This window comes from Myotis myotis, unplaced genomic scaffold (assembly GCF_014108235.1).
Source record: "Myotis myotis isolate mMyoMyo1 unplaced genomic scaffold, mMyoMyo1.p scaffold_m19_p_1, whole genome shotgun sequence".
Classification (NCBI taxonomy): Eukaryota; Metazoa; Chordata; class Mammalia; order Chiroptera; family Vespertilionidae; genus Myotis; species Myotis myotis.
In genome coordinates, this window is record NW_023416313.1 from 148,656,458 (window position 1) to 148,676,486 (window position 20,029).

Here is a 20,029-nt window from a genome sequence, read left to right on the forward strand (position 1 = left end):
CATCAGATCTTTTTCATTTGTTGAATAATTCAGACAAGTTCCTCTGTGTTTTTTTTTATGCGTATATTCTGGTGAATAGACAGAAAAGAAATACACCACCAAATATATCATATGATGTCTGCTAATGTTGATTGCCATAAAAATGTGAGGCAGGAAAAAGAGGGATTTGTGGGTGAGTACTATCTTTCATAGGACTGAAGGAAAGACCTCTATGATGAAGTGGCATTTGAGCAGGGACCTGAATGGTAGATTTCTGTACATAGGTGTACAGAAGAGAGCCATCTGGGTCATGATTGTTCAAGGACAAAGACCCAGAGGTGGTAGCCTGCTTGGGGCATTTAAGGAACACCTAGATCACTTAGGGGGCAAGTATGGCACAACTGAGTGAGAAAGACGAACCAATATAAGAAATACACAGTAAACTTGAGAGTCTTCTATTGTCATATTCCATGGCATGCAGTGGATATCAATGTGAATGAGACATAATCCTTGCCCTCATGAATTAGAGTCCTCTAAAGGAAACAGCTATTATAATATAAAGAGATAATTGCTATTCTGGAGATGTGTACCAAGTTCAAAGGGAATTGGAGGAAAAGACCTTAAGTTTGCCTGGAAGATCAAGGTAGGCTTCAGGAAGGAGATGTTGGGACCATGAGGAGGAGGTGGTGATGAGGTTGGAAATTCCAAACAAAGAGAAGGGGACAGGGAGAGATGGAGGCAAAGGAAGTAATAACTCATGATATTTCCCCAGTTTAGCAGTTTGGTATTTCTAGAAAGTCAATGTTGATGCAAGATGTGCCAGGATATGAGGTTGGATTGGTAGCTAAAAGCACACATCATATATTGGCTTGTGTCATGCGAAGTCTGAGAAATTTTGAGAAATGAAGTAAAGTAACTTAATTTGCCTTTTACACAGAGCCATTAGGCATGGTGGTGTCATTAACTAAGACAAGAAATACAGAAAAAAGCTTGGAGTAGGGGGAGGTGAAGAGACAATGGGTTTTAGTTTTGTTCAGTTTATACTGCCCGAGGATCATTTGACCAAAAGGAAGTTGGATGTATACATAGGTCTGGAGCAAAAGCAAGGCTAGAAGCAAGCATATTAATTGCAATCATAGTGTGGAGAGAAACAGAATAAGGTTGGAGCCAGGAAAACAACAGCAGCTAAAGAAGGAAGGAGAGGAGAGTTGACCCTATAGGAATCATGGCAGTATTACTGACCACATAGTGTTCTAATATTTATTTACAAGCCTAATTTACCAAATACACTGTGAACTCCTTGAAGGAAATAATTATAGCTTCTATTTAAAAATATTTGTATTGATTTTTAGAAAGGAAGAGAAAGGGAGAGAGAGAAACATCAATGTGAGAGAGAAACATTGATCAACTGAGTTGCCTCCCACATGTGCACTGTTTGGGGATCAAACCCGCAACCTAGGTATGTGCCTTGACTGGAAATCAAACCTGCAACCTTTTTGGCCAGTTTTATAAGTTTTTAAAATAAACATTTTACTTTAGAATAGTTTTTGATTTATAAAAACGTTGTGAAGATAGTTTCCATATACTCTATACCCAGTTTACCTTCTTATTAATATCATACAAAGATACATTTATCATATTAATTAAACAGCACTGATATATTGTTATTAACTAAAGTACATACTTCATTAGATTTACTTAGATTTTACCTAATGCCCTTTTTCTGTTTTAGGATCCCACCTGAGATACCACATTACATTTTGTCATCATGTAATATGGGATATGGGCTTTGATCATGGACTCATTCTCGAACCAATCATTGTGGTCAGAGAAATGGACTTTGCTAATTGACCAGGGGTCCAAGGAGGGATCAATTTCATCCAAACTCAACAATTAGGTAGGAGGAGGTGAGGCAAATTATCCAGGGCAAATCAAGATGTTGTCACCAGAAAAGGGGCGATAGATGTTGGGCAGACAGAAAAGACATAGACAACCTCCATCAGCTCTGCTATTGTCCTTAGACATCAGATTCAGAGATGAAAATGTTCCTGAAGCTAGGGTCTTATAACCATGATTCTTTCTTTGATAGCAAATGTGGGAAGATTGCTCCTAGAAGATTCATTAGCTTCCTCTCTAGACCCACCAGTGCCTCCCACCATGCCTTGTTTCTACCCTCTTCCTGTCCTGTGGGTTGCTTCCTATGCTCTTGGAACAGGTGGTGGCTTACACAGAGGCCTGGGGTGTTTGTAAGGCTCTCCCTATCACCATCCTTCCCATGGAATCTGTGACAACACAGAAATAGAAAGCTGAGTCTCCAGGTGCCAAGGCTGAGATGGTGAGTTTTAGGGCTTTGTCTTTTTTCCTGATCACCAAAGAATAGCACCCTTTCCTTGACTTCATGTTTTCAGAAGACAAATCATGTGAACCGTCTTGTCATTGGGAGGCTGTTGATACCAGCACATCACGTAATAATTATAAATGACTGTGAAATCGCAGTTCAAGGTCACAGATTTCCTCTCTTGTTTATACACTGCATTTGTAGATTGATGGATTGGTATTTCCGGAACCTGTAGAAAATAATAAAAAAAAAAAAGACTTATCTGTTGACATTGCTCACAAGAAAGTATCACAAATGCCAGGTTTTGACCTGGCAATAAAGAAAAACAGTCCAGTTCTATTCTTTCCCAAACCTCCTTTTTTAGGCCCGGCTGCAGGGTTAGCAGGATCCTTACCAAGAGAGATGAAGGCTGCGATTGTGCATGAGAGCTGGTGGCCTGGGTGCATCCTTGTGGCTTTTCCCACTCGCAAAATGGCTCTCCTTCTGCTGCCACTGACAGGCCTTTGCAGTGTCACTGAAGCTGGTTGGCTCTGTGACCTTGCTGCTGTAGAACCAGAAGTGGTGTTTCTGCATATGCAAACTTAGTCACCTCACCTGCTGTCTTGTGTTTGCCCTTCTACCTCTCTTTCTCCAGGCCTCTTCTTCAATAAAAATATAACATGTAATAGATTTTTATTATGAAAGAAAACTTGTCAAATGTAGACATAATAAAAAAGTATAGAGGAGGTAGTAAAATCCAACTATAATCTTATTACCCAGAAATAGCTACTGATAACATTTTGTTACTATTGCTTTCAGTATTTTTTAATGCAAATATGCATACTTTAAAGGAATTGGGATCATATTAAAAGCATTTTCCCTGTTGAACATTATGTGTATGAATAGGCCATCATGTCATTTAATTGTATGTGAAAATGTGATTTTTATAGATTCATATTACTTTGTTGTGTAAGTGTACCTTAATTTTTAAAACATCATTGTTTGACATTATTTTGTTTCCTGTTTTTACTATTTTAAAAAATATTCAGGGGACATTGTAAATAGAAGTCTTTGCATTTCTGATGATTTATTTGTATGTTAACTGTATTTGTTTAAAAGTTTTTATTATGGAATATTCAAACATCTACAAAAGAAGAAAGACTAGTGTAATGAAACAACATAGATCTACCATCCAGCTCTCACAATTATCAACTCATGGCCAATATTGTTAATCTATACCCCCACCACCCTGCATATCTACATACTTCCCACAATCCCCATTACTGAAGCAAATCCCCCACATCATAATGTGTCCTTTATTCCAGAGGTATGTGGATACATAATGTCCTGCTGTCTATTGGTCTCCCTTTCTCTCTCTCTCTCTCTCTCTGGATATGTGTGACTGGATATGTTGTTAGTGACTGGTGTTAAGCAATGACTAGATCTATTGTTTGGTTGGAAGTTGGTCGGCAAAATAATGACATTTTAATTATATCATTTCTGCTTCATTTGTTAACTGAAATGTTTCTGTAAAGATAATATTTTCCTTGTCAATCATTCTGAGGTTAACTGTATGATTCTTTCCATTTATTTGTTTTTGGAATAATTAGTTGGTTCCCCTGTAAGGTTTTAGTTTGATCAAATAATTGAATCAATACCCCTTCCCCGGGTAACTGACCTTTAACCACTTCACAGCCCACACTCCACTTGCTAAGACCACACTCCACTTGCTAAGACCACACTCCACTTGCTAAAACCATTATCTTTCCCCTCAGGACCCACCCAGAGAATTCTCTGTCCAGGAAAAGCCCCCCTAAAGTCCTTTAAAATATCTGACTCTCTTTCCCTGGTATCCAGATGACCTAATAAATTAATAATCCTTTACCACTTTGGCCTCGTGCGCTCCTCCCCTGGCGACCCCAACATAGGGTGCCTAATCATCCCTGCTTGCCTGAGATAATGGGGTTTTCCAGGACATAAGTCTTTCAGAGCTAACACCTGAATAATCCCAGGCAAATCAAGCAAACCAGGTTAAATCCACCCAAATAATTGAGGATTCTTTTATGAATCCATGGATTTAAATATATTTGATGTGTTATAGTATCTTGGATTCAGTATCTTATTGATACAGGAATTATTCCACCGTTGGACCACAAAAATCATTCAGTTTGGCTCTTAGCCTTTTTCACATGACCTCTGTAGTTTTTAATAGCTTCCTAGTTTTCTGGGATGAGAAGATATTCTAGGCTCATTTCATACATTTCCTCCCCCAGAAATGGAATCGGCCATCTATGACTAATGATAGTTGTGTTTTTCTTTTTAGTGCTAATGATTATATTATTTTACTGCACTTGCTAAGACATTCAGTGCAATGTAGAATAGAAAGGATAATATTAAAACTCTTTGTCTTTTTGAAGTTTTTTAGAGAATGCTTTTAATATCTCACTTTAAAAACAAATTCAAAGATTCCTTTTGTCAAATTAAGGAAGTTCCTTTGACCAATTTACTTTTCTACATTTAGTGACTTTTTTTTTAATAGCTAATATATTTATGTGGTATGTTACACTGATATTAAACCTTCTTTATACTCTTGGAATAAATCCCAATTAATCGTGGTGTACTACTATTACTATATAACATTCAATACTAGTTTGATAATATTCTTAGAAGTTATCATTGTTTTTCATAATTTTCTTTGTCATTTATCTTTGTTTATTTTTGTCATTGTGCTTCTGTTGGTCTCATAAAATGCATTTAGTAGCTTTCTCCTTTTTATTATTCTCAATACTCAGGTATAGTTTGTATAACATGGAAAGTATTGGTCTTGGGTTTGATGTAACTTGTCTGTAAAACAATTTTTATAGAGTTTTACATTTCTTTAATTTATATGTGAATTTTGAATTTCTAATGTTTTGTCAGTTTTTCTAGATTGTAATTTTCAGAAAGTTTAAATTTTGTCCAAGTTTTCAACTTTATTTGTATGAATTTATTCCTTGCATTTTCTTGTAATTATTTAAATTTTTTACTGAGCTTGAAATTATAATTTTATTTTTTACAATATTTTTATTTTTTTTATTTCCTTCACAGAGCTTATCAGATATTTGTCCACTTTCTAATTGTTTTCAGCTAACCATTTTTAAAACTTAAAATTTTCATTCACAGTTTACTTTCAATATTATTTTGTATTGGTTTCAGGTGTACAACATAGTAGTTAGACAATCATATACTTTACAAAGTGTTCCCCCAATATTTCCAATACCTAATTAGTACATACATAGTTAGTAAAATATTATTGACCATATTCCCTATTGACCATATTCCTGTACTGTACATTCTGTGACTATTTTGTAATTACTAATTTGCAGTGTTTACGCCCTTTATATCTTTCTCCAACTTTGTGAACCCTTCTCCCTCTGGCAACCACCAGTCTGCTCTGTGTCTATGAGTCTATTTCAGTTTTGTTTGTTCATTCATTTTGTTCTTTAGATTCCACACATAAGTGAAATCATATGGCATTTGTCTTTCTCTGGCGGACTTATTTCACTGAGCTTAATCCTCTCTAGCTCCATCCATACGTCTAGCTGTCACGTATGTTAAGATTTCATTCCTTTTTTATGGCTGAGTAATATTTCTTGTATATATGTAGCCACCAATGTAAAAAATAGTATGTCTCTTCATTTTACTTTTTACCCAATCCCAGAGATTTCCCCACTTTGCTTTCCCTTGCCCCCTTACTCTACCTGTCTATTGTAATTTTTGCATCTAAAATAATACTCTTTTGAAATGTCAGAGTAAACTTTTCCAGGCCCCTCAAGGCACAACCTCCACACCAGACACAAGACCACAGAACCACTCATTGTTATCTTGTTCCTTATGTACCATCTCTATGTGCTGTGAATGTTAATTATTAACTATCCTGTACCCACCAATGTAAAAGTAGTATGTGTCTCTCTGTTTTACTTTTTATCCAATCCCAGAGATTTCCCCACTTTGCTTTCTCCTGCCCCCATAATCTACCACCAGTGGATTTCATGTAACCTTCTTTACACCTCTTCCTTTGATTTTAATGTATAAAATAAGCAGCAAAACTGCCATTCTTTGGAGTATTTTCTCAGTCTGTTGGGATCTTACTTCCCAGAAACTATTATCAGTTTGGCTCAAATAAACTCATAAAAATTCTCTATACATTTATGCATTTCTTACATTGACATTTACTAGGCATAGTTGGCAGGATTCCAAAGAAGCCCACCCAGGACCACCCTGCAAATCTGGACTTGGTGGTTGGTACCACTGACTTCCTCGCTTTGCTTTAGGTGAGATTTTTTTTTTTTTTTTTTTTTTATTCCAGATCTTGTCTTAAAGTAAAAGACCCTGACTTTATTTGATCTGTTCTTTAAAAAAATTAATGAGGTAGCACTAAAGGATGGGAATTGAGATAACCCAGACTCAGAATGAGGGTTGAGATAACTCAGGGACAGGAGGAAAAATGGATAGTTGGTTTTTGGCTTTTCAATTGGAATTGCTTACTGAGAATCTGAACAAAACATTTTGCTAGATAAATGAGAGTTTGAATTCATTCAGCTCCAAAGAAAGGGGGCATATACTCCCACCAGGTAGATTTTCAGATATTCTTAGGTGACTAAGAAAATTTGTGGAGGTGTCTGAGGGTACTGCTCAAGATAAAAAGGGCTTCATAGGGAATTCCAACATAACTGTATTTAAGTAATTGACTTGTCTGGGGACACAAAGATAAAGACTGAGTAATATTCCATTACTAGTCCGAGTCCTCCTAGGTACCTAGTCCTCCTAGTCCTCACAGTTGTATTGGTTAGCGAGAGTAACCAAGACAGGTAAGAGGGTTGGAGGTGACAGCCCCTTGGAGCTCATCCCATAAGCAGCGCACTTCAACCCACTACACAATATCCCTAGGAATTAATACTCGTGCAGAGGTACCGTTCGTAGGGAGCCTTTACTTGCAAGTACTTAACAGAAATGGGAAGACTTAACTGGAAGGGATACCAACTTAAGATGGCCAAAATGGATGTCTTCTGACACGTAAATTAATATTTTTGCACACACAATAGAGAAAAAAGCCAGCTCTAAAATTAAACTCAATGAATGGGAGGCTTACTTCAATTGGCAAATAGCAGCCTCTGAAATGGAGCACAGAGAGACTTTCTTTTCTTCAGAAAGTTAATAATAACATTTTAGAGATTATTTTTGAACTAAAGAAGGCTCCCAAAACTGCTTAATGCCAACACCCCAGTTTTCCCTCTTCTCCAACAGCCCCTCTGTACCCTTTACTTTTTTGTCCGAACTTACTCTCCTTTCCTCCTCCCTCTTCTCTCTTCTACACCTCCACCACTGCAGTTCCTTACTGACCTAGGGGACACTCAGAATAAAAAACCAGACCACAATAGACCAGGAAGGAAAAGAAAAAAAGAAATTCTCGCAGCTCCCTTTAGAGAAAAGCTGGTCTCAGGCAGAGAGGAACCACCTATTGTATTTGTTCCTTGGGCTAGAACAGAATTCAGGAATCTACCTAAAGATTTTCCTTGACCCTCTCCAGAGGGTTTTCAAAGGAATGTGACTTAATTATTAGAACATTTGATCTGGGCTGTTCTGACCTATTTCAATTAATATACCTACTATTTTCTAAGAGCAAAGCAACAAGATGCTGAAATAAGGTTCACTGGGAAACTGTTATAAAGGACTTAAAAAAAAAAAGAAAAAAAAGACAGACTGCAGAAAAATGCAGGGAAGCAGCCCACTGACTTTACCAAGCCATACCTGAGATTTCCTCCCCTCCCCCCCCCCCCGCCCTAAAAATCGACTGGAACAAGATCCAGCAAGTAAAAGAGAACCTGATGAGCCAGACAGTGCTTGATTTCTTTGAATAATAATAATAATAAAACAACTTTCAAACACTACTTGGGTCTGTCTCCAGACAGTTTTAAGGATCATCAAAATGATCCCTTACTAAATTTGGTATTTTTGAAAGAACTAGATGAACAGCTTATAACTTTGGTTAAACAACAAATATTAAACTGCCTGACAACATGTAAGGATGAACTGTCAATTCTGGTTGCTAAACTACTTAGATCTCTTCAAAAGAGAGAAAAAGACAAACTTCCAAAATCATGAACTTAACAGCCCCAGCACGTAAGCAGTCAGGTCAGACCTCCCCAGGTCCTTCGACAAGGGGAAAAAGGAGTCTATTTTTACTGTAAAATGTTAGGTCACCTTAAGAAACATTGTAGAAAACTGAAATGGGATTTAGCAAAAGAAAAGACTGACGATTCTCAGAGGGAAGGAGAGGGAGGCAGGAAGAGGTTAACCAAAGAACTTATATGCATATATGCATAACCCATGGACACAGAATAGTGCATGAAGACCTGGGCAAGGGGTGGAAGTTGGGTGGAGGGGGTCAATGGGGAAAAAAAGGGGATATCTGTAATACTTGCAGCAATATGGATAAATTTTTAAAAAATTAAGCACACGTATTAAAGAGGAAAAAAAAAAAAAAGAAAGAAACAGAAGTAAGCATAGGACTGCTCCAGTGACTATGAGAGGGCATTTCCCCTTCTCCTTTCTAATACTTTAGGAGAAATTAAAATGACTATTAAAAGGGAAACTACTGAGGCCCTTGTAGATACTGGGGCGACTTTATCTGTTCTTATCTTACCCTATTAAGTTGCCCTCTCCCTAGAGCTAAGCTTTTGTATAAATGGTAAGGACATCTGATTAGACAGTCTGTGTTTTTTTTAAAATATATTTTTTATTGATTTCAGAGAGGAAGGGAGAGGGAGATAGAAACAATGATGAGAGAGAATCATTGATTGGCTGCCTTCTGCACGCCCCCTACTGGGGATCGAGCCTGCAACCTGGGCATGTGCCCTTGACTGGAATCGAACCCAGGAACCTTCAGTCCGCAGGCCAATGCTCTATCCACTGAGCAAAACCAGCTAGGGCAACAATGGCTGCTTTTTAATTAGAACCTGTTCTATCTGGGGAACATAATGGGCAACATATATTTTTATTAGTCAAGTCTGCTCCAATTTGCTTGATAGGGAGAGACTTTCTTGAGATCAATGACACCCATGTATCTTTCCCCCAGAAGGGTGAAATGTATTTAGGACTAAATGAATCAGATACTGAACATTGGGAAAATAATAATTTAAAAAATTCTCCACAAGAGGAAACTAATCTTGAGACTGACTGAATGTTTGTTATAGGACGTTCCATTGTAACTTTGGGTCTTTTTAGTACAGATATTGGCAAGATTAAATCAGCCACTCCTATTAAAATAACTATTGATAATACTTTGCCTCTACCTAATAGTTACCAATATCTTTTAAGTCCTGATGCACTAGATGAAATTAAGCCCATTATACAAGATTACTTAAAAGAGGGGGCTTATAATTCCATGTATGAGCCCCTGTAATTCTCCATCCTTCCAGTATAGAAACCGATTGGGATCTGATAGCTATATATAAAATAGTTATTTCCAGGCAGCCCATGATCCAAATTCACATACCCTATTACCAGCTATTCCTGTGTCCTGCAAATATTTTTCAGTGCCTTTTAAGCATTTTTTTTTGTATGAAAAAATAGTAAAAACCTCTTTGCCTTCATCTGGGAAGATTACAAGTTTACTTGGACACTAATGCTCCAAGGACATATAAAGAATCCCACCTATGTCTCTCAGACACTAAAGACTGATTTGAATGATGTTGAATTACCCACAAATTCCACTCTAATACAATATGTGGATGATTTACTTTTATACTCTAGGAAATATTGGACTCCCAAGAAGACACAATTTACCTATTATAATGCTAGCCTTAAAAGGACATAGAGTCTCAAAGGACAAGGTTTGATACTGTTTACCCAAAGTAAAATACCTTGCTTATGTAATATCTAAAGATGGGCTACTAACCAACCTTGACTCAGAGGAATCCTTTTCTTTCCTCTTCTAAAAACAAACAAACAAACAAACAAACAAACAAACAAACAAACAAACAAACAGCTTATTGGGTTCCTGGGTCTGACTGGATGCTGTCACAGTTGAGTTCTGAGTTTTAATAAATGGCCCAGCCTCTATATGATTTATTAAACCTGTTTCAATTCAATAGAACCCTAAAGAGAAATAAGCTGAAGAAGCTCTAGAATTACAATCTAAAACTCCCCCTCTGGGACATCTTAATTATAAATGTTCTTCCTTTTTATACATAAAAATAAAGGAAAGGCTTTAGAATTTTCATAGAGCTATAGGATATTATAGTCAGCAATTGAACTCAGTAGTCAAAGGGCTCCCTGCATGACAGCCATGTTATGCAAACACACAGAAGAAATAGTTATGAGATCTCCTTTATTTATATTCCTCATTCTGTTGAATTTTCATTAAACACCCATCACATTCAACACTTCTGTCAGTCAACTGGCTTTTTATGGAATAATCTTGCTTTCTGTGTCTAATATCACTTTAACTTGATGTAACAGAATTAACCCAGAATAAAGACAACTATGATTGCGTTTTGCATACTGACCACCTTCCTAGGAATAATTTACAGGAAACTTCTTTTGACCATGCTGACTTAATTTGGTTTATAGTTGGATCTTATCTGAAAGATTAACAGGGACATTACTGAGCTGGATATTCAATAACTTCCATGATGGATATAGTTGAAAGTTCTGAATTAAACAAGTTCTGCTCAACAAGCTGAATTAATTGCTCTAACTTGAGCTTGTAAGTTGGCCAAAGATGAAATAGCCAATATTTTCATTGATAGTTGCTATGCCTTTGGTGTAGCTCATGATTTTGGAACATTGTGGAAACAGTGAGGCTTCTTAACTTCCTGAGGGAAGCCCATAAAGAATGGAAAATAGGCTACAGAATTATTAGATGTCATACAAGAACCCAAACAAGTGGCAATTACTAAAAATCCAGGACATTCTAAAGCTGCCACCATGAAAGCAAAAGGAAATAATATGGCAGTTGGACAGGCAGCATTAAACAGCCAAATTACCCAGATCTGTGAATATTTCTTGCTTCCTATTAAATCAATAAAAGACGCTTTTTTAGAGTTCCAATAGATTGCTACTGAAGAAGAAAAGGAGAAACTTTTGGCAACAAAAGGGGGAAACTTTGACTCAGACAAATGGATATGGTTTGGACCCAATCAGAAACCAATCTTATCTATAGAGGCTCAATTACCTATACATCAACATGTACATGAGCTAACATATTGGGGTCCTGAAAAGATGATTTCATGGAGTAAACAATATTACTGGAAACCTTCTCCAACTGTAGCTCATAAAGTATACAACAGATGTTCTATCTGTCCAAAATATAACCCATAATAACCACTTCCTGGGTCCCAAAGACATTTCCCACTTTCTTTTGGTGCATTTGAGGTATGGTAATTGGATTTTATCCAAATGTTGCCAACTCTAAGATACACATATGTGTTAATTATGATATGTACATTTTATCATTGGGTTGAGGCATTACCTTGCAGGAGAACAATAGCCTTAATGGTAGGTAAGTTATTATTTAAAAAATTTCCAGTTGAAGTATTCCCTCTGAGTACATAGTGACTGGGGGACTCATTTCATTGATCAAATTACACAATCCATTTGTAATATTTGGCCTTTTCTACAGCATATTCATTGTGCTCAGCACCCTAGTCCTCTAGATTGGTGGAATGTACAAATAGTACAATTAAAACTCAACTAGGTAAATCTTCAAAAGTTTTTAATTTCCTTTGGCTGAAAGTTCTGTCTATAGTGCTCCTCAAATGAGATCTACTTCTTTTGGTAAACATAGCCTTTTTCCTCATTAAATTGTCACTGGCCATTCTATGCAACTGGATGAAGGGACATATGAACCAGCCTTATTAAAAAGAGAATTCTGCATAAACTTATTAACCACTTTAAAGAAATTGATAAATTAGTAACTGATTAATTTCACAGTGGGCTTCTGGGTGATGAAGACTTCAAAGACCATGACTTACAATCAGATTTAGTCCATTGGAAAAGACATCAATTAAAGACTCAATCCAACTCTGTTGGAAGGAATCTTATCTGGTCTTACTAACTAATCCATGTGCAACTAACCTTAAAGGTGTTAACTCAAGGATTCACATTTCTCATAAAAAAGGTGCCTAACTATGAATGGACATCTGCCCCTATCTCTGACAGTCACCTCCACCTACAGTGGATATAAAAAACTCAAGAAAGAGAAGCCACTGACATCAGAAATAGACATCTATTTCAAGGCATTGACAAGGCCTGTGTACTTACAAATTGTGCTGAACTTAAAAACCATTTGTTTGATTGTCTTTACCTGTCTACTAATAATATTAGTCATAATAATAGTTACACTTGTTCTTTGGGCTTTTATCAAACCCTCTTTCTAAATAGCTCAACTGTTAATAATTATTGAGAGTGTATATCTTTTGCATTTTCAGTAATACTCTTTTTATAATTGCTCTTTTAAAATCAGGAAGAAATGTTATTGCAGAAGGAAGGAAAAGGATGTGTGTGTTTGAAAAAAAGTTAAAAGGAAGTAGTTTGCCCTAATAACTTGGTTATTTCTAAATGATAAAAAAAGAGACAAACTAAGAAAGACAAGGGAATTTGTAAAAGGTTTGTGGAAAAGGAAACTTGAGAAAGGAATTTTATGTATAAATGTTAATTCAGATGAAAGCTGAAGTGGCTCTTAAAAAAATGGCCCTCGTCCTGGCTGGTGTTATTCAGTGGTTAGAGTGTCCAACCATTCACCAAAGGGTCTTAGGCTCAATCCCCGTCAAAGGTATATACTTGGGTTACAGTTTCAATCCCCATCCTGGTCTGTTGGGGCGCATGTGGGAGGCAATCATTAGGTGTTTCTCTCTCTCTTTCTCTCCCTTCCTCCTGTCTTCCCTTTCACTTTCTCTGAAAAAATAAATCAATGAAAAAAAATACATCTTCAGGTGAGGGTTAACAACAAAAACAATCTATTTATATAAAAGGCAAAGCAGGAGAATGAAGATAGCGGAGTAAGGTACAGACCTGTGCGTGCTGCCTCCCACAACAACATTGAAAATACCAACTATAAGACAAAGCAGCTATCATTCAGAACCATGGGAAAGCTGGCCCAGTGGAAGTTCTACAACTGGACGGAAAGAAAGAAGAGCATTGAGACTGAGTAGGATATGCAGAGGCGCCAAGAACAGAGGTACCGAGTCACGCGCCAGGCAGGCTGCAACTGGTTGCGAGGTTTTTTGCAATCAAAAGGGGTTACAAACTCTTGAATCCACTGAGCTTGTTTGGGGTGGGATTCTGAGGTCCCAGACCCCTACGGGGAGAGGCGGGACAACCTTGCAGTGGGTTGGAAAGTGAGGGCGGCTTTCTCGTGGAGCTGCTCGCCGGCACTCGGGGACCCGGAGACACGGAGACACGGAGTAGCAGAGAGGCGAGGAGTTGCGGAGACACCATTGCTGTTTGCTCTGCCCTGGTGATTCTCTGAGACCACGCCCTATTCAATTTGCATCACCGCCCAAGCTGTGCCAGTGGCACAAAAGGAACCACCTGCGCTTTTGCAGCCTAACCCAACAAACTGCAGATTTCAACTCCTCGCACCCATAAGGGACACACTCAAGAAGCAGAATCAGGTTCAGAGGAAGCCGAAACCGGACTTGGCTGGGCCGGCAACATGGAACTGCTGTACCAGCAAATGCACAAACAGGTCCACCAGATAGAGTCTCACATGGGACGCTGGGAGACGGCAGACAAGTAGTCTGTGCACTTAGTAGAAAACGAAATCCAAGCAAGCATACCAGATATTCAGCCAGCAAGGAGTCGCCCAACAAAAGACAGAATGCCAAACTTCATGTTGACCAGTTAAAGTATAATGTCCATCACATGCAGACTGCTCTCAGAAACTTCCAACATCAGCGATATGCAAGGAAGCAGCAGGAGAGACAGCGAGAGGAGCTTCTGTCTCACACCTTCACCCCCAATGTGGGATGCGGTGCCCCCTGCGAGGCTGCGCCGGCCCCTGTGAGGCTGAGACAGTCCCTGTGAGGCTGTGACAGCCCTTATGAGGCTGTGACGGTCCCTGTGTGGCCGAACACAGGGACAGGTCGCGGATGGAAATAGCTACATTTTCCATGTGTATGACCTGGCAACAAAAAGCGTACACCTATGGATGAGGACAGTGGGGGGGGGGGGGAGGGGCGCTAAGGGCAGAGGGTGGGGTGAGAATTGGGTGGAGGGGAGCTATGGGGGGAAAAAGGGGAACAACTGTAATAATCTGAACAATAAAGATTTATTTTTTTTTATTTTTATTTTTTTTATTGCTTAAAGTATTACAAAGGGTATTACATATGTGTCCATTTTATCCCCCCGCCCTAGACAGTCCCCTAGCCTCCCCTATCCCCCAATGTCTTATGTCCACTGGTTATGCTTCTATGCATGCATACAAGTCCTTTAGTTGATCTCTTACCCCCCTACCTCCTGCCCCGCAACCCTCCCCGGCCTTCCTGCTGCAGTTTGACAATCTGTTTGAGGCAGCTCTGCCTCTGTATCTATTATTGTTCAAAAGTTTATAATGGTCTCTATTATCCATGAATGAGTGAGATCATGTGGTATTTTTCCATCATTGACTGGCTTATTTCACTTAGCATAATGCTCTCCAGTTCCATCCATGCTGTTGCAAATGATAAGAGTTCCTTCCTTTTTACAGCAGTGAAGTATTCCATCGTGTAGATGTACCACAGTTTTCTAATCCATTCATCTACTGATGGGCACTTAGGCTGTTTCCAGATCTTAGCTATGGTGAATTGTGCTGCTATGAACATAGGGGTGCATATATCCTTTCTGATTGGTGTTTCTGGTTTCTTGGGATATATTCCTAGAAGTGGGATCACAGGGTCAAATGGGAGTTCCATTTTCAGTTTTTTAAGGAAACTCCATACTGTCTTCCATAGTGGCTGCACCAGTCTGCAACCATTACAACCGGTTGACCGGTCAGTATGATGATGCACTGACCAGTAGGGGGCAGGCATTCAACACAGGAGCTTCCCCCTGGTGGTCAGTGCACTCCCACAGCCAACCTCCCGCAAACGGCCAACCTCCCGCGGTCCCTCCCCAGCCAGCCGGTCCCGATATGCTCTGATCAGCCCTGATCACCCCGATCGCCAGCCAGGCCAAGGGACCCCACCTGTGCACGAATTTGTGCACCAGGCCTCTAGTAATAAATAAAAGTAAACAAAAGGCCCTCTATAATGGCTTCTGAGGCAGAGGAAATTTACTTATGAAACTCTTACTGTTCTCCTGGCCTCTGAACATTTTTTTTATGGTAATTATGATTTATACCATTACGTTCTTTTTTTTAGCATTAGCCTCAATTAAATTTTAAAGTTACAGTTCCCAATTGTACAATTAATAATGAATGACCCTTGAGTGCTTCCAATGGGAGGTAGATGGCCATATTAAAATAGTATTAATAATAATAACAACAACAACAGTAAATAGGAACCCATTTCATGGTCAGATGGTTGTGCCCTCAAACTATTGTAGTTGTTATATTAGATGCAAAATACATAAAAGTGAGACAAAGTAAAACTTGGATCATGATAGTTTGCAGGTTAGAAGTAATCCAGTGTTTCTTTTTCTTAATGAAGACCCATAAGACCTACCTGCCCTTCCCTTTTGAGAAAAGCTTGGTTTTGACTTCTACCCAAGGTTATGGCCTTGCCCATCCCCAGTGGCCTGCCATTTCAGTAAGACAAATGACTACACTAAGACTTCTTAGGAATGAACCTTCCTAGCACTGTGAACCATATTATACAACCAAAAGTTTGGTCATTAATGCATCCTTCAGATTGATTTTTGACCAAAAAGGGAAAGTGTAAATGAAAAAAGGGCCTAAACCTGACAAGCTCAGGAGGAGGTCAATAGGATTGTCCTATATACTCCGAGACTGAAAGTAACCACATAGGATATCTGAACATAAAAATTCCTAATTAAAAACAAGTCATGATGGGTAGTCACATCTTGCAAATTTCTTGACAAAGGTCAGTCTTTATCTTAAGTGAGCCTGTCTATTGTATTTTTGCATCTAAAATAACAACATACTTTTGAAACATCAGAGTAGCCTTTTCCCTCAAGACACAACCTCCACACCAGACACAAGACCACAGAACCACTCATTGTTATCTTGTTCCTTATGTACCATCTCTATGTGCTATGAATGTTAATTATTAACTATCCTGTACCCACCAATGTAAAAATAGTATGTATCTCTCTGTTTTACTTTTTATCCAATCCCAGAGATTTCCCCACTTTGCTTTCGTCTGCCCCCTTAATCTACCACAGTGGATTTCATGTAACCTTATTTACATCTCTTCCTTTGATTTTAATGTATAAAATAAGCTGCAAAACTGCCATTCTCTGGAGCATTTTCTCAATCTGTTGAGATTTTTGCTTCATGGCAATTGTCATCAGTTTGGTTCAAATAAATTAATAAAAATTTTCTAAAGATTTGGACATTTCTTACATTGGCACCCTGATATAACCTCACATATAAACCACAAAACTTCTGTGGACTTTACTTCGGTTGTTTTCTGAGAAATATTTCAGAAGATTTTGAGATCCTAGCTGCTGGAAGTGTCATTTTAGAAGAGACAAGGATGACATGAGTACCAATGGGTGCATGTAAAAGTTAGGGTGATTTCTTCAGAAAAGGGAACAACTTTTTTGGCTACATCATTCTTCAGAGAGGTGTTTGTTACGTAGGGTGAATCTATTATAAAAGGAATCTTATCCAAAGACATGATAATGGAATGGGAGGTTTTCAGAATGAAGAGATGTCCAACTTGAGATTGGGTGTAAAATAGAGTTTGGAAAAATTGGACTTGTAGGAGAAGGAAACAGTTGGTCACAGAGTTTCTTAAGGTTCAGAAGGGTTTTAAAGAAATTTTGTCCTTACTGACCTAAACATTATTCAGGTTTCTAATTTTCAGCCCTATCATTTTCTGTCCTTAAATTTAAACCTCTCATTAATCCCCAGGTAGTGTAGGCATGTCCTCATAGTTAGGTTAATGGAAGGATTGTCCCCTTGAGGCCAGACAGAGGAGCAGTCTTCTTAAAGTACTCTAGGCCAGTGGTTCTCAAGGCTGACTGCACATTAGACTAAACTGGGGAGCTATAAAGAACGTTCTGATTCCTGAGCCCTAGACCAATGTGGGGACACATATCCAGTCTCACCACATTAAAGTTTACATTGAAGTGAAAAAGTAAAAGAAATGATAGCAGCTACTCTGCCATAAATCAAAGCATGAACAGAAGCAGAATTGCTAATAGCAAGAAGGTGAATTAAAGAAGATGTTGGGGGAGGGAAAAAAGAGACACTGCTTTTTTTGTAGGTTTCCAAGTCTAGAAGGGAATCAATCTATAATAATAAGAGCATAATATGCTAATTAGAGTGGATGTCCTTCCAGACATCCTTCCAGACAACCTTCTGAATGAAGCCGGGCTGTGAGGGAAGCCTGGCTCCCGGGTGCCTGCCAGTGGCTGTAGGGAAGCCCAGGTCCCTGATGCCAGAGGGAAGCCAGTGCCGGCAGTTGGGGGAAGAAAGGCCTACTCTTGCACAAATTTTGTGCATTGGGACTCTAGTTTTATATAATCTACCACTGAGAGTTGGAATTTGAATGTGGTAGATTTGAGGTGTATGTTAGTGACATTCCCACAAAGGTGATCGTTTTCATATATATGAGTTAACTGTTGATTACCCAAGTTTGTCCTCCTAATTCTCAAACCTTTACTTTTCACTAAGCTTTCTTTTGGCTGTGAGTGGCTGGAGTATTACCAGTGGCCAACAACTCTGAGCTACCAACTAAAACTTCAAGGGCTCAGCCTCAGTGTCAAGACTAGCATTTTGAGAATTACACTTCTACACCAACAATAATTAAAAATTTATCTATTGTTCTTCACCGATACAGCTCCTAGGTCATTGGAAACTAAAGAGAAAATAAACAAATGGGACTACATCAAAATAAAAAGCTTCTGCACAGCAAAAGAAACCATCAACAAAACAACAAGAAAGCCCACTGCATGGGAGAACATATTTGCCAACGTTATCACCGATAAGGGTTTAATCTCCAACATTTATAGGGAACTCATACAACTTAACAAAAGGAAGATAAACAATCCAATCAAAAAATGGGCAAAGGACCTAAATAGACACTTTTCAAAAGAGGACATTCAGAAAGCCAAGAGACATATGAAAACATGCTCAAAGTCACTAATCATCCGAGAGATGCAAATCAAAACAACAATGAGGTACCATCTCACACCTGTCAGACTGGCTATCATCAACAAATCAACAAATGAGAAGTGCTGGAGAGAATATGGAGAAAAAGGAACACTTGTGCACTGCTGTTGGGAATGCAGACTGGTGCAGCCACTGTGGAAGACAGTATGGAGTTTCCTCAAAAAACTGAAAATGGAACTCCCATTTGACCCTGTGATCCCACTTTTAGGAATATATCCCCAGAAACCAGAAACACCAATCAGAAAGGATATATGCATCTCTATGTTCATAGCAGCACAATTTACCATAGCTAAGATTTGGAAACAGCCTAAGTGCCCATCAGCAGATGAATGGATTAGAAAACAGTGGTACATCTACACAATGGAATACTATGCTGCTGTAAAAAAGAAGGAATTCTTATCATTTGCAACAGCATGGATGGAACTGGAGAGCATTTTGCTAAGTGAAATAAGCCAGTCAATGAAGTAAAAATACCACATGATCTCACTCATTTATGGATAATAAAAACTGATGAACAAAAATGGATACAGAGGCAGAGCAGCATCGAACAGACTGTCAAACTACAGGGGGAAGGCCAGGGAGAGTTGGGGTGGGCAAGAGATCAACCAAAGGACTTGTATGCAGGCATATAAGCATAACCAATGGACACAAGACACTGGGGCCTAGGGGAGGCCTGGGTAAGGTCAAAGGGCGGGGGGAAAGGAGACATATGTAATACTCTTTGTAATACTTTAAGCAATAAAACAAACAAAAAAATTTATCTTTTGAAATCATAGCATTACAAAAACTTATAATTAAAATGCCCTTTGAGTCTACCCAGGCTAACCTCCTTATTTAAAAAAAAAATAGGAAACCAGCCAATAGAGCTTTTCAGTTTTGGCAAACAAACAAAAAGGATAGCTACCATACTTCAATATTTTCTTCTCTATCCCTATCACTTGGGCTTCTCGTACTCTGAATGGATGGGGTGCAAAAACTCAAAAAATTCTCAGGCTGTATCACATGGGAATTCTTCCTATTTCTAGTCACATACATATATATATATATATAGAGAGAAAGAATTTTCCTCCCACTGTCTACCTAAAATAGGCAAGTCACTACTAGTGGTCCTACAGACTTTCTCTAAGTTGTTTCTGGAGGTTTCTATTTCTGAATTTAAAAACATGGTGCTTGTGGATCAGTTGGGAAAAGGCGGGGGAGGAGAAAAACAGTCCTTGAAACACCTCTCAGAGTTGTGCCCATTGGCCAGTCTTCAAGTTGATGAAGGGACTTGCTGAATGCTCCTGGCTTCCTGAGATAAAACCTGGCAAAGGTTTTTCTAACTACAGCTCTATCTGCCTAATAATGGAGGGGAGATGCCGCTCAGATTCTGGTACTAGGTTGTCTGATAGCATTATTCCTCAGTGTTTTTG

The 20,029-nt window shown here is 38.6% G+C and overlaps 1 protein-coding gene across 1 annotated transcript in view; it reads right to left on the reverse strand.

Annotated features, from left to right (window-relative positions):
* LOC118679427 (T cell receptor alpha chain MC.7.G5-like) overlaps window positions 1–20,029 on the reverse strand; it is a 298,506-nt gene that overhangs the window by 198,094 nt on the left and 80,383 nt on the right. Inside the window, exon 3 of the mRNA XM_036356176.1 lies at window positions 12,645–12,651. Within this exon, the coding sequence (XP_036212069.1) occupies window positions 12,645–12,651 (7 nt within the window). The remainder of the gene's footprint in view (window positions 1–12,644; window positions 12,652–20,029) is intronic.